This window comes from Mustela lutreola, chromosome 2, assembly GCF_030435805.1.
Source record: "Mustela lutreola isolate mMusLut2 chromosome 2, mMusLut2.pri, whole genome shotgun sequence".
Lineage (NCBI taxonomy): Eukaryota > Metazoa > Chordata > Mammalia > Carnivora > Mustelidae > Mustela > Mustela lutreola.
The window spans coordinates 8222781-8234840 of NC_081291.1; the positions used below are offsets into that span (position 1 = coordinate 8222781).

Genomic DNA, 12060 nt, shown 5'->3' on the forward strand with positions numbered 1-12060 from the left:
TGGAAGGAGCTTAAAACTAGTTACATATAAGCTCCAAACAGGACAGGACAGACCCTGGGCCCCAGAAATAAGTAGTTTTGGGTAAACAAGTCACACCCTCTGCCTCCCGCAGAGTTCCGTGTGCTGGTGCGTTCCAAGTGTGGGCTCCTTATGCTCTCAGGGAAAGCAATAAGGAAACGGTCATGAAAATAATCAACAGGTAAGACAGGAAGTATGAAAGGAAAATTCAGAATTGCTGGGAAAGGGGGGGTTGTGGACAAGAGGATGAATCAAAGGTTCGAGGTCAAGTAAATGAGAAATCACGAAAGAATAGATTTTAAAATGAAGCTAAAAGACAACTAGCTAAAAGAATTGAAAGGTTAATGTTTGAAGGTGAAACTAGTTAAAAATGTAAGTTAACTAAGCTTAGAAGTTCGGAGGGCAGGGAAGGGAAGGTGTGGAGATGGGTCTGTCTGCTCCAGCTGGACCAGAGGGAACCCTAGCACCCTGGGTCCCGCGGCGCGCATCCGGCGGTGCACATCTGGCGGTCCCTTCCATTTCAAAGGGGGCTTTGCGGCCTCCCCTACTGCTCAGCTGCTCATCCCGCTAGGGGCTCATTGTTCATAGCACCTGCGGCCATGAACTCTGACTCATTCCAGCCAGGGGGCGCGCTTCTCACGGCCCAGATCACCCAGCCCCGCCGAAGGTGGCCTTCCCCCCCTTTGCCCCCCCACACACACCATGCTCGCACGACCAGCTCCATGGGCCTCTGATGGCAGCTCCGGAGAGAGCTGGGCTGGCTTTGCCTCTCGTCTTCCCCTTCTCTCTCGTCCTGAGACATGCTCTTTGCAGTGCCTCAAATAGGTCCTCAGATAGTGCCTCAAATAGGTCAGAAGGCAAAATTTGAAAGTGAAATAACGAAACCCAGTTTACTTCGTTAGTATACAATTACTTCTTTTCTTCTCTGGGCCTCTGCTCTTTGTCCTTGTCACCCACAACAAATGTCTTTTGAGCTGCTGCCACCATAAAGCATGGTGCGAGGTCAGCCCCTGCGGCCTGCCTGGGGAAGCCGCCGGGGCACGCAGGGTATGTGCTGGCAGCTGGGAGCCTGGCTGGATTATGATCTGGTTTCTGCTTGCTGTGTGATCCCAGGCTCTGCATCTTTTTTCACACCTCAGGGTCTCGCCTCCAAATCCAAATGGATTTGACGAAAATGTTAAATCCAGGTGCTTCCCTAGCTCAGGTTACTTGTTTCTTTTCTTTCCTTTTTTTTTTTTTTTTTAATTATTATTGATTAACATAGAGTTTATCGGTTTCAGATGTAGAGTTCAGTTATCCTGAAGGCAAGGAAAACAAAAGCAAAAATGAACTATTGGGATTTCATCAAGATAAAAAGCTTTTGCACAACATCGGGGTTTCTTTAAAATGACGCTTGGATTGCGGTGTTCACCTGTATTAAGAAACACGTGCCCCCCAGATGTGTCCTTGGCTCATTTGAAACTGCAAGCTCATTAGACACTTCACCAGCATCATAACCTACAGCTAGTCTTGGCCTTGGCACCCGTACCCTGAAATAAAGCTTCCCCACCCTACCGGGAGAGCACAGGGCCAGCAGCCCGCAGACCATTATCCTCAGCCAGCTCGCTGGTGAACACTCTTTCCTCTCCCTCGTGCGGGAGTCAGAGTTGTTTCTCTACCTTGCAGCCCTAAGTCCAACAGAACTGGCCCTTTCAGCGGGTGGAGGCTCTTCATAAAAAGACTTTGCAACTAAGTGGATCAGATTTCTCTGTGATGCTCAAGCTATCCTTGATTTTGTAACAGTAAAAAAGCTGAACCTAGGGGCAACTGGGTGGCTCAGTGGGTTAAGCCTCTGCCTTCAACTCAGGTCATGATCCTGGGGTCCTGGGATCAAGCCCAGCATCGGGCTCTCTGCTCAGCAGGGAGCCTGCTTCCCAGCCCCCACTCTCTGCCTGCCTCTCTGCCTACTTGTGATCTGTCTGTCAAATGGATGGATAAAATCTTTAGAAAGAAAACAAAAAAGCTGAACCTAGAAAATAATTATATACTAACAAAGTAAACATACGGGCTTCGTTATTTCACTTTCAAATTTTGTTTCTGGAAAACCTTCTGAGATGCTGTTTCAGATGGTCTGCAGCTAAGTCAGTTTTGAAATTGCTGAGCTGCTCTATCCGGGACCTTGCAGGCTCAGTTTGCTATCAGAAGTCAAAAGAGAACATGGTCCAGGGCTTGAAGATGTCCCTGAGCGATGTCATGGGAAGATGGACTAAACTGGACTCGAGGGAGGAGAGCAGGGCTGAGGGACAGAGAGGGAGTCCTTCCTGGCAGTATGGGACCACCGCCGTACCTGGCTAGCAGGGTCTGTCTGGGGCACTGTCTTCACTTGCTTGCTTGTGCCTGCCTGGGGACAAAGGGATAGTGCTCTGATCTACTTGCAATGTCTGCACTGGTCAGAGGATTAGACAGTGAGGACACCAGGCACTATGTTGCCATCCCTGATAGGGACAGACATTTTTCTGTTGTTTTTAGGATTCCCACCAGCGGCCAGCAAACCCACAAAAAAATAACTCTGCCCCGCCGGCTGTGTATGTATCACCCTGAATTTAAGAATGGAGGATTTTAGAAAAATGAACAATATAATATTCCAAGATATGAAATTAAAGGAAATTCACATTTTGTTGTTCACAGAAGAAGTTTTATGGGAACGCAGCCAGAGCTCATTTTTCTGCATCTTGTCTGTGGCCAGTTTTGTGCAACAGTGGCAGAGTTGAGTAGTCATGATAGAGATGGGATAGCCTGCAAAGCCTGATAGAGTTACACCAGTGGTTGACAGAAAAAGGTTACTGACCCTTGATTTAGAGCAGCGTATGGGAATGGGTAGGAGGGGTCCCGACTTGGTCTGGGGGGGGTGACCTGTGCAGAAGCCCTGCCTGTCACCATCTCTCATTGCTTCTCTGGTTTCTCTCCATCTGTTGGAAAGGTTTACGGCGGGATGACCTCTTTGATGCAGAGTTCGTGGTTCGGTTCTGTTGTTCTTCCTCCCCATGTTGTAATTTTGCTTTAAGGACACAGTGAAGGGACATTTGGACTTCTGGGCTCTCTGTGTCAGGAAGCTAGTTCTTTGACCTTCACGTCTAAGGACTCCTTTGGCTGGAAGGCTGTAGAAGAGTTAGCAAACACTAGCTTTTGGGACCCAGAGCTGTCTACCACCTCCCCCCTTACCCCATGCAGTGACCTGTGACTGCCACAGCTCTGGGCTCCCTCTGTCCTGAAGGCTTCACACCCCAAGAGGAAAGCATCCTCTGTTTCCTCAACTCTGCAGGGTGGGTTCTGACTGGCCAGCTCGTGTCCCAGGCCTTTGCCTGGACCCGTCACTGAGACAGGAAGGGTGAGGTACAGCACTTGGCCCAAGTCTTGGGTGAGAGGTTGGGACCAGCGTTGGGCAGCGCCACCAGAACCTTGAGTTGGCATGGGGAGGGCCCACTTCCTTAGGGAGGCAGCCGTGGTGGGTTGAGTAATAAAGGCCCTTATCAGGGCTCTTCAGGATCCAAGAAGGGCGCGTACTACTGGACAGAGCCCTGCCCCAACAGAGAATTAGACTCGTTGCCAAACCTCATTCAGCGAGAAGCACCCACTGGCCTAGACTGGGGAGGAATTGGCTGCTTCGGGCAAGGGGCCCTGACTACGTCCCATGTCCTGTTGTAATGGGGACAGGGCAGTGAAAGAGGGAGAAGGAAATCCCTGCTCTGGGAGCTGGCGTCAGGAGGCGCGAGGGGAGCGCCCTCGTAGTCCTCATGGCCACAGGCAGCAGTGACAATGGCTGCTGCTGCTGCTGCTGCTCCTGTTGCCGAACGACGTGAGCACCCAGGTGGTGTCTGAGTGGAAATCACAGCCTCAGGATTTTCCCAAGCTCCTTTACTCCCAGATTACTCTGCCCGCAGAAGCTTCTGAGAGCAAGGCTCATAATACAGGAGGCTAACAGGCACACAGCCCTCTCAGGGCAGGAGGTGGATTCTGGTAGTTGCTGCCAGTTCTTTCTGGAATGGGATGGTGTATAGACGACCATGCGGTGTGGGGGGCGATGAGGCGCCCTTGTTCAGAGATGACCTTTGTGACACCAAAGTTTGCTCCATGACCACTGAGACTCTCACCCTGAGCTGTTTCTTCAGCAAACGTTTATTGAGCACCGGCTTTGTACCAGGCTTTGTTCTAGGTGACAGAGATAGAGCAGGAAGTAGAACCGGCAAGGCCTCTACCCTCATGGCTGCCGTTCTAGTCTAGCGAGGACACAGACACCCAGGATTTGGTTGGGAGAAATGACACTGATCTGGGTGACTGGCTTCATATCTAATAACGTAAAGAGGTTGAATTGTCAACATTTCTAGAACGCAATGCAGTACCGCTGTGACGGGACAGTACTGGTAAATCGGAATTTGATTCAAACTAGGATCCATTCATCAAAAAATATCATCAAAAAGTAAGAAGACATGACATAGGATGGAAAAGGGGTTTGCCCAGAGGACTCTGTGGAGGAGGGTAAAGACGTGAACAGATACTGGCCAGAAAGAGGTTGTCGGGGGATCCTCCCACCTGTGAAGCGGAGCCCGGGTTTCCTGCTCATCAAGGAATTGTGAATTAAAGGCACACGGAAGTAGCATTTCGCACCCCGCGTGTGGAACAGCCGCACTGACCAGCAGTGACGGCAGGTTGAGCTGACCAGATGAGAGCCGCCCGGCCCTGCTCTGCAGCGCTCCCCCCCACCGCCCCCCGTGTATCCCAGAAGTGCGGGCCAGCCGCTCCGACATGAGTGTCCCCAGCCACGTGCTGCCGGATACCCAGAACTGGCGCAGCCCAGGTGCCCACCTGGGGCATGAGGCAGCTCCCAAGGTGTGGGAGCTGCCCCTGCGTGTGCCGCAGAGACGGTTGTCACAGCAATGAGGGGATAGCCAGGCCTGGGAGCTGACTGTGCCGGGCCCGCTGTCATCAAGTTCAAGAAGAGGCCAAGCCCACCCAGGTCCCAGAGGTCAGGTGGGCTCTCGGGAGCCTGGTGCACCTCGGGATGCTGAGCGCTGAAGATCTCCTATCTCACATCTTACATCTCACATCTGACGATCTGTAAGAGGGGGTGAGGGGCCACAGAACCTCGGGGGAGCGGGCACTTGCTCTGAGGTGATGTGAAGGCCGCAGCTGGGCTTCCCAGGGAGCAGTGGCTTTGATGATCCCGAGGTGGGGGGAGAGAGGGGTGCTGAGGTCAGAGCCCTGGAGGGCCAGGCCGCCACCACAAGGACTTTGGGCTTTGTGCCCAGTGAGGTCGACAGCTATGACTTTTCCGCCACTAACGCAGAGGGGAGGAGGGCTGGCGAGGGAGCCTGGAAGGCCCATTTACCAGGCTCTTGGCCCCAAGCTGGCCTCAGCAGTGCCTAATGGCAGGGTGGGGGTCTCCAGAGGACTTCTAAGGATTAAAAATGACATCTCAGCACTTAGGCAACTAAAATTTAATGGCAGTGATGTGCTGAGAGAGGATACCTTTTAAAGTCCCCCATCATCCTGGGGCCCTGTCCCTCCATCCCGTGCGCCCAGTTCCGGGCCATCTGTCCTCCGAGCTCACTGCACCAGGGAAGCATCCGGCGCAGGTGGCCACCTGGGCCTTCATTCCTCAGTGACACCCTTATTCCAGAGGTTTGTAAAAGGAGCTCCATTGCTGCCCGTTCTTTCCTGTCTCCGCCAGTTTCTTAGCCCAGTGGAGATGAGAGGGTTTTATGACAAAACTCTCCACTGTATCCCAGCACCAGGGTCTTACTTCATGAGCTCCCTCGAGGGCCACACACATCCCGCGAGGCCCAGCCACCTTCACGGATGCGACAGATGAGCGCAGGGGCGCGTAGCCTAGAGAGCCTGGCCTTAGCGCCGGGCACAACACATTCCACACCCACCAGTGAGCAGCAGAATGAATGTAGCGGGTCACCTGGCGTTTCTAAAATGTGAAATAATGGAGAAAACATCAGAGTTCATCTCACTTGGCAAAGGCAACCCCGTGCAGGGAAACCCCGGGTATTTTACGGCTGCAGGTGCGTGTCCTGGGTCAGAGTGAAAGCTGTGGCTCCTGCCGTGCATCCTGGTCAAAACTGTGATGAGAAGGCTGTCAGGGTGAGAAGGGGGAGCTCTCAGAAGGTTCCGGGGGGCAGCAGGACGCGTGCAAGTGGCTTGCAGCTTGGGTCTCCCTTTCCCCGGCCGAGTGCCCAGTGCCTTCTGATTGCAGTTCTCTTTGGAGATATGCGAACAAGCCCCAGCTGTCCATGGCGAGCCATCCATAGCCTGTTCCCGCAGAGAAGGGAAGCCTCCTACTCCGGGGGCATTTCAGGGTTCCCTGGCCAGATGCGCCAGATGCCACGATTGCCTAAAGGAGCAGCTTTGCCAACACCGCGGGATCCTAGAAACTGCTCTTTCGGGGTTTCTGGCACATTACGGGGCCCCTGGTCCTCCTTCCACAGTTGGGGTCTCCTGAGCTGCCGGCCGCACATACAGGAGCTGGATTCTGGTCCCCACACCTTGCTGGCTTTGGACAGCCATCAGCATTCAGTCCTTGCTCTGGGCTGGACACTTGACACACATGTTTCCAGCAAGCCCTGCCCAGACACAGCCTGCCTTGGGCTTCTGCCTTCCAATCTGTAATCCCAGTGTGAAGGGTGCCCACGCTCAGCGAGGACCAGCCCCACCCCGCCTTCCAGGGTGCGTTTTCAGCCACATCCTGCCACGTTGGGTTCAACTGGTCACAGATGAGGTTAGGGCAAGCCTTGGAACAGAGCCTCAACCAGGTCACCGGCCCCCCAGGGTAGGGTCCACGGCTCCAGGCTGATGGAACAGAGAGGGAGACTAAGCTCATAAGAGTTGTCGGCTCTTGTCCACCAGTCCTTAAAGCGCCTGCTCCCTCCGTTCTCAGGCAGGCCCAGGAGTGATGTCCCCTCTGAGCTCCTGTCCCTGGACAGAGGCAGGTCTGGGTGTGGCACAGCCTGGCGCCCAAGTGCATGGCTTGTCTTGAAGTGAGGCCTGGGAGACGGCACTTGACACCCTGCCACGTCACAGAACATCTTTCCTCTGCTTCCTTGTGGAAAACCAGTGCTTTCCCAATGGCAAGGGCTAGAAAACTGCTCGGGTCTTCCCTTCGGGTCTCTCTGGGAAGCATCTCTCCACTGGTTTTCGCCAAATTCTCTGAAGTTCACGGCCCCTGAGTGTGCTACCTGTAAGAGACACGCGTGCAGAAACTGGTCTTTCTCCAAGAACACATACTTACTGCTCCCGACATAAGCAAACTGATTTTTGCATCGTACATAAATGCAGTTGTGATTCTGCCTCTTTCAAGTGCTGAGGCTTTGGCTGCTTGGCATCTGCTGATATTCCCTCCAGGAGCTGGAGGGATTGGGTGAGGGCTTCAGATGCATCCCCGGCTCCTCTGGGCTTGTTTCCCTCAAGAATGTTTCAGAACTCACAGAACAGTACATATACAGGAGATAACTCCTGAGTGCTTCGAATTTCTCATTCTTCAAGCAGCGGGTGGGGGCCGGGGAGGGGGGCTCCCCCAGCTGGCAGGACCTGTGAGTGACGCCCACTGTGTCCCGCCTTGCAGTAGTAGTGGACGTCAGCTCAGCGAGGTTTTCATCCAGCTGCCTTCCCGCAAGGAGCTGCCCGAGTATTACGAGCTCATCCGCAAGCCTGTGGACTTCAAGAAGATAAAGGTAAGCCTGGCATGGGGTGTGGGAAGTGTGCCCACATCGGTGTTTGGGGGATCTGAGCCAGTATCTTCCATGTCTGGGTGCTACTGGGGTGTATGGGACAGATGACCCTGGAACAGACTGGGCAGAGCCTGAGCTGTTGGACCCAGTCACAGGCTCTTGGGGTTCCTCATGGCCTCAAGAGCCCTAGCAGCCCAGTTTGTGGGAAAGGGTCCTAAAACTGTTGATGGGCAGCCAGCGTTCGGGGTTCCTTCAAGGTTACCCATGACCTAGGCTTCAGCCGTGCAGCTCTGTGCTCAGTGGGCCTGGGCTTCCAATCTGTACAGAGGTCCCCAGAAGACAGGGCTATGACCTAGTTAGGCAGAGGGACTCCCGAGGCACAGGGCGGAGTCCTGAGGTAAGGCCGCTTCTCCCTCTACCCACAGGAGCGCATCCGCAACCACAAGTACCGCAGCCTCAACGACCTGGAGAAGGACGTCATGCTGCTGTGCCAGAACGCTCAGACCTTCAACCTGGAGGGCTCCCTGGTGAGGAGGCCCCGGGGGGCAGTCGTGGGCAGGGCACCCACTCCTGGCTTTTGCCACCTTCGCAGCTAGGCCCCAGTCCAGCAAGCTGCTTGCTCTGTCTTAAATTGACTGATTAAGGGGCAGCTGGGTGGCTCAGTTGGTTGAGTGTCCCAACTCCTGATCTCAGCTCAGGTTTTTTTAAGATTTTATTTATTAATCTGAGAGCACAAACGGGGAGAGGGAGAAACAGACTCCCCACTGAGGTAGGAGTCTGATGCAGGGCTTGATCACAGGGTCAATGAGTTCAAGCCCCGCTTTGGGCTTCACACTGGCATGGATCCTACTTTAAAAAACAAACAGGGCGCCTGGGTGGCTCAGTGGGTTAAGCCGCTGCCTTCGGCTCAGGTCATGATCTCAGGGTCCTGGGATCGAGTCCCGCATCGGGCTCTCTGCTCAGCAGGGAGCCTGCTTCCTCCTCTCTCTCTCTCTGCCTGCCTCTCTGCCTACTTGTGATCTCTCTCTGTCAAATAAATAAATAAAATCTTAAAAAAAAAAAAAAAAAAAAAAAAAAAAAAACAAACAAAGGGGCCCCTGGGTAGCTCAGTCGGTTAAGCATCTGCCTTTGGCTCGGGTCATGATCCCAGCATCCTGGAATCCAGTCCCACTTGGGGCTCCCTGCGCAGTAGAGAGCCTGCTTCTCCTTCTGCCTGCCCCTTCCCCTGCTTCTGCAGCTCGCTCGTGCTGTCTCTCTCTAACAAATAAAACAAACCAAAAACAACAGGTTGATAAAAGAATTCTCAGCCACTAGAAATATTTTGTCAATTGTGAAAGCAATGTGTTCCTTACTAAAAGAAGCAGAAAGAACAACAAACAGATTAGAGGAAATAAACTCAGTCTGATCCGTCCAGGATGACCCTGTGAGCAATCCAGTGTACATGCTGGAATTTCACTTTGAATTCATTAGTGACTCCTTGAATCATGTGGATGTGTCCTTTCCTGCAGTGAAATCAACATACACAACCTCAACTCAGCAAACTTTTCCTAAGTGTGCTATGGATAGATTGTTCGTTGGAAAAGAGATTTTACAGTCTTAAATTTGGGGGAAATGCTACTTTAAACAAGGGATATGTGTTTCCACCATTGCTGCAGACCTTTTCAGAGCCTTTAAAAGCATATCCTCACTGGGATTCTTCAGAGGGAGGGAGGAACTTGTAGTTCTTCCTAAACTAGCACATGCACACTTTTCTCCACGTCTCATGTTCTCTTAGGCCCTGACTGGGAAAGGGTTACGGAGGGCTCTCTGCCCTGCACAGGCTGTCCTGGCCAGAGGGCAGGGCCAGTGGCCCCTTTCAGCCCCCAGCCCACGGAAACCCCACGTGTCTCTTTTTAGATCTACGAAGACTCCATTGTCCTGCAGTCGGTTTTCACCAGCGTGCGGCAGAAAATCGAGAAAGAAGATGACAGCGAGGGCGAGGAGAGTGAGGAGGAGGAGGAGGGCGAGGAAGAAGGCTCTGAGTCTGAGTGTGAGTCCCAGCGGCGGGTGGTTGCGCAGACCAGCATCACAGCCAGGCCACTTCCTGCCACCCCTGACTCGGCTTGCCGTGCTCTCCCAAGCTCACATCTTTTTTCCTTCTCCCCCACTCTTTCTGGTCCCTACCCCAGCCCGCTCCGTCAAAGTGAAGATCAAGCTGGGCCGGAAGGAGAAGGCGCAGGATCGGCTGAAGGGGGGCCGGCGGCGGCCGAGCCGCGGTTCGCGGGCCAAGCCGGTGGTGAGCGACGACGACAGTGAAGAGGAGCAGGAGGAGGTGAGTCCCCGGCACTGGCAGCAGGAGCCGGTGGCCGTGGCGGGCCAGTCTTTGGAGCTCTGTCCGCGTGCCAGGTCTTGGACCCTTCTATCACGGCCTTGGGTGGGTCAGTGCCCCAACACCCCACTCCACAGATAGGGAGACTGAGGCTTGGGGTTGGACGCGGCACATAACTCCAGACCAGGTCCGTGTGACCCTGGTGAACCAGTGCTCTGAGGCCGGTGGGTGCAGTCGCCTCTCCCAGCACACTGGACCCGCCATGCTGAGGCCAGTGGGGCTGAGTCTCTATCGAGGGTGGGGTCAGGAGACCCTGGGATGAAAGATGCCATCAGACAGGCCCCTATCTGTCACTCCTGAGCAGACACAGCCCCCTCTGTAGCTGAGGCTTTCATGATGCCCTCGCCCTGGGTGACAGACGTGCTTCGCCACCAGGTCTCTGCTCGTGGCTCTGTTCTGGCCTCTGTAGGACGATTTCCAATCAGTGGTGGTGGATAAAAACAAAAACCAAAATCCCACGATCTAAAATTACCAAAACAGTGTGGAACAGGCCCTGTGAATTATGCCACGAGTGGTGTCTGCGTGTCGCCTCTGCCCCGGAGCGGCCGCTTACCTTACAAGCAGGGAGAAGCGGCAGGAGCATCGAGCCCACAGTGGCCCGCTTTGTGGGAATGGAGGATGGTGGCAACCCATCTGAGCAGACTCTTGGCCCCCTGGCTGGGGCCTCAGTGCCCAACCCTTCCCTACTGTGGGAGACCGGCTGTTCACTTCGGAGCCTCAGTTTCCACTTCTAGAAAACAGGGAGGCCACGTGGATGTCCTGGGGTCTGGCCCCCGGCGGAACTCCAGTGCTGTCTCAGGGTTGCTGTTTTTCTCATGCAACCATTTGTAGTAATTGCAAAATCTGGAGGCTCGGAACAAACGTGACCATGTCGCGGTAACCCGGTGAGGACATTACCGATGTCCTGGCCGTGGAGCGCTGGCCTGTGTTTCCGGAGAGGAGAGTCTGGGCCGTGAAACTCCCCATCTGCCCAGTCCTCATGCGGCAGAGCATTCTGTGGCCCTTGCCAAGCTTTTCAAAACGTTTGTGCGGTAGAACAAGCATCCTACATAGAAATAACCACAGTGGTCTTGAAGCTGCAGGTCAGGGGCACAGGGACAGGCACATGCGGTGGGAGGAAGCACAGAGGGCCCAGCGAGGCTCCCGGATCCGAGGAGAGTCCGTGTGGGCATAGGGGCCAGCCCTCGGGAGATCCGCGACACCAGGATTTGGCCATGGCGCCAGGGGCAAAGCCAAGGGCTGCCACACCTTCAGCCTCATGGTGCCCCTCGGCTGCCCGCTCCCTCCCTGCCCCGCCCCCAGTGAAGGCAGTCAATGAACGTACTTGACCCCAGGGGGGGCGCCCTCCACAGTGGGGCTGACCATGCTCTCTCCTCCTGTCCCCCTCCAGGACCGCTCAGGAAGTGGCAGCGAGGAAGACTGAGTCCCAACATTCCAGAGTCTCGACCCCGGGCCCCTGGTTCCAGAGCCGAGGCGGCGTAGCCCTTAGCAGTAACGGGTAGCAGCAGATGTAGTTTCATACTGAGGGTAAACTGTATAAACGAAAATCTTCCATATTTATACGGCAGAGAAGATGTAGGATTGTTTGTGTCTGGCCCTGTCCTGGCATCCGTAGCGTTTGTAACAGCATTAACTGTTGAAGACGAGAATCATGACTCGGGGAACACACGACACCCGCTCGTCTTTCTTCTCCCGGCAGTACTGTTGCGGCCGCAGTTGGGAGTCACTGTAGTTTCCGCCGTGGATGCACGCGTGTGGCCATCCACCCCTCGTACTGTATTCTGTGGGGCAGGTCAGACTCGCTGGGGCCGGGGGCCGCAGGCCCGGCGGGGTATGTCAGTGTCACTGGATGTCAAACAGTAATAAATTAAACAGACAAAACTCGCAGCCTTGCCTTCTGTGGTAGACTCATTCCAGGGTCCCTGCGGTGTCCCCGGTGCCTTGCGGGCCCCGCCCTCCTCCCGT

At 54.5% G+C, this 12060-nt stretch overlaps 1 protein-coding gene across 4 annotated transcripts in view; it reads left to right on the plus strand.

Annotated features, from left to right (window-relative positions):
• The window catches only part of SMARCA4 (SWI/SNF related, matrix associated, actin dependent regulator of chromatin, subfamily a, member 4), an 87348-nt gene extending 75366 nt beyond the window's left edge, over positions 1-11982 (plus strand). For 2 of the 4 annotated variants that reach the window (XM_059159998.1, XM_059160000.1), the window contains 5 exons: positions 7622-7730; positions 8153-8254; positions 9624-9756; positions 9896-10038; positions 11486-11982. In XM_059159998.1, the coding sequence (XP_059015981.1) occupies positions 7622-7730; positions 8153-8254; positions 9624-9756; positions 9896-10038; positions 11486-11518 (520 nt within the window). In that variant the 3' untranslated portion in view covers positions 11519-11982. The remainder of the gene's footprint in view (positions 1-7621; positions 7731-8152; positions 8255-9623; positions 9757-9895; positions 10039-11485) is intronic. The other 2 variants (XM_059159999.1, XM_059160001.1) reach the window with 1 other exon arrangement.
• Positions 11983-12060: the final 78 nt, after the last annotated feature.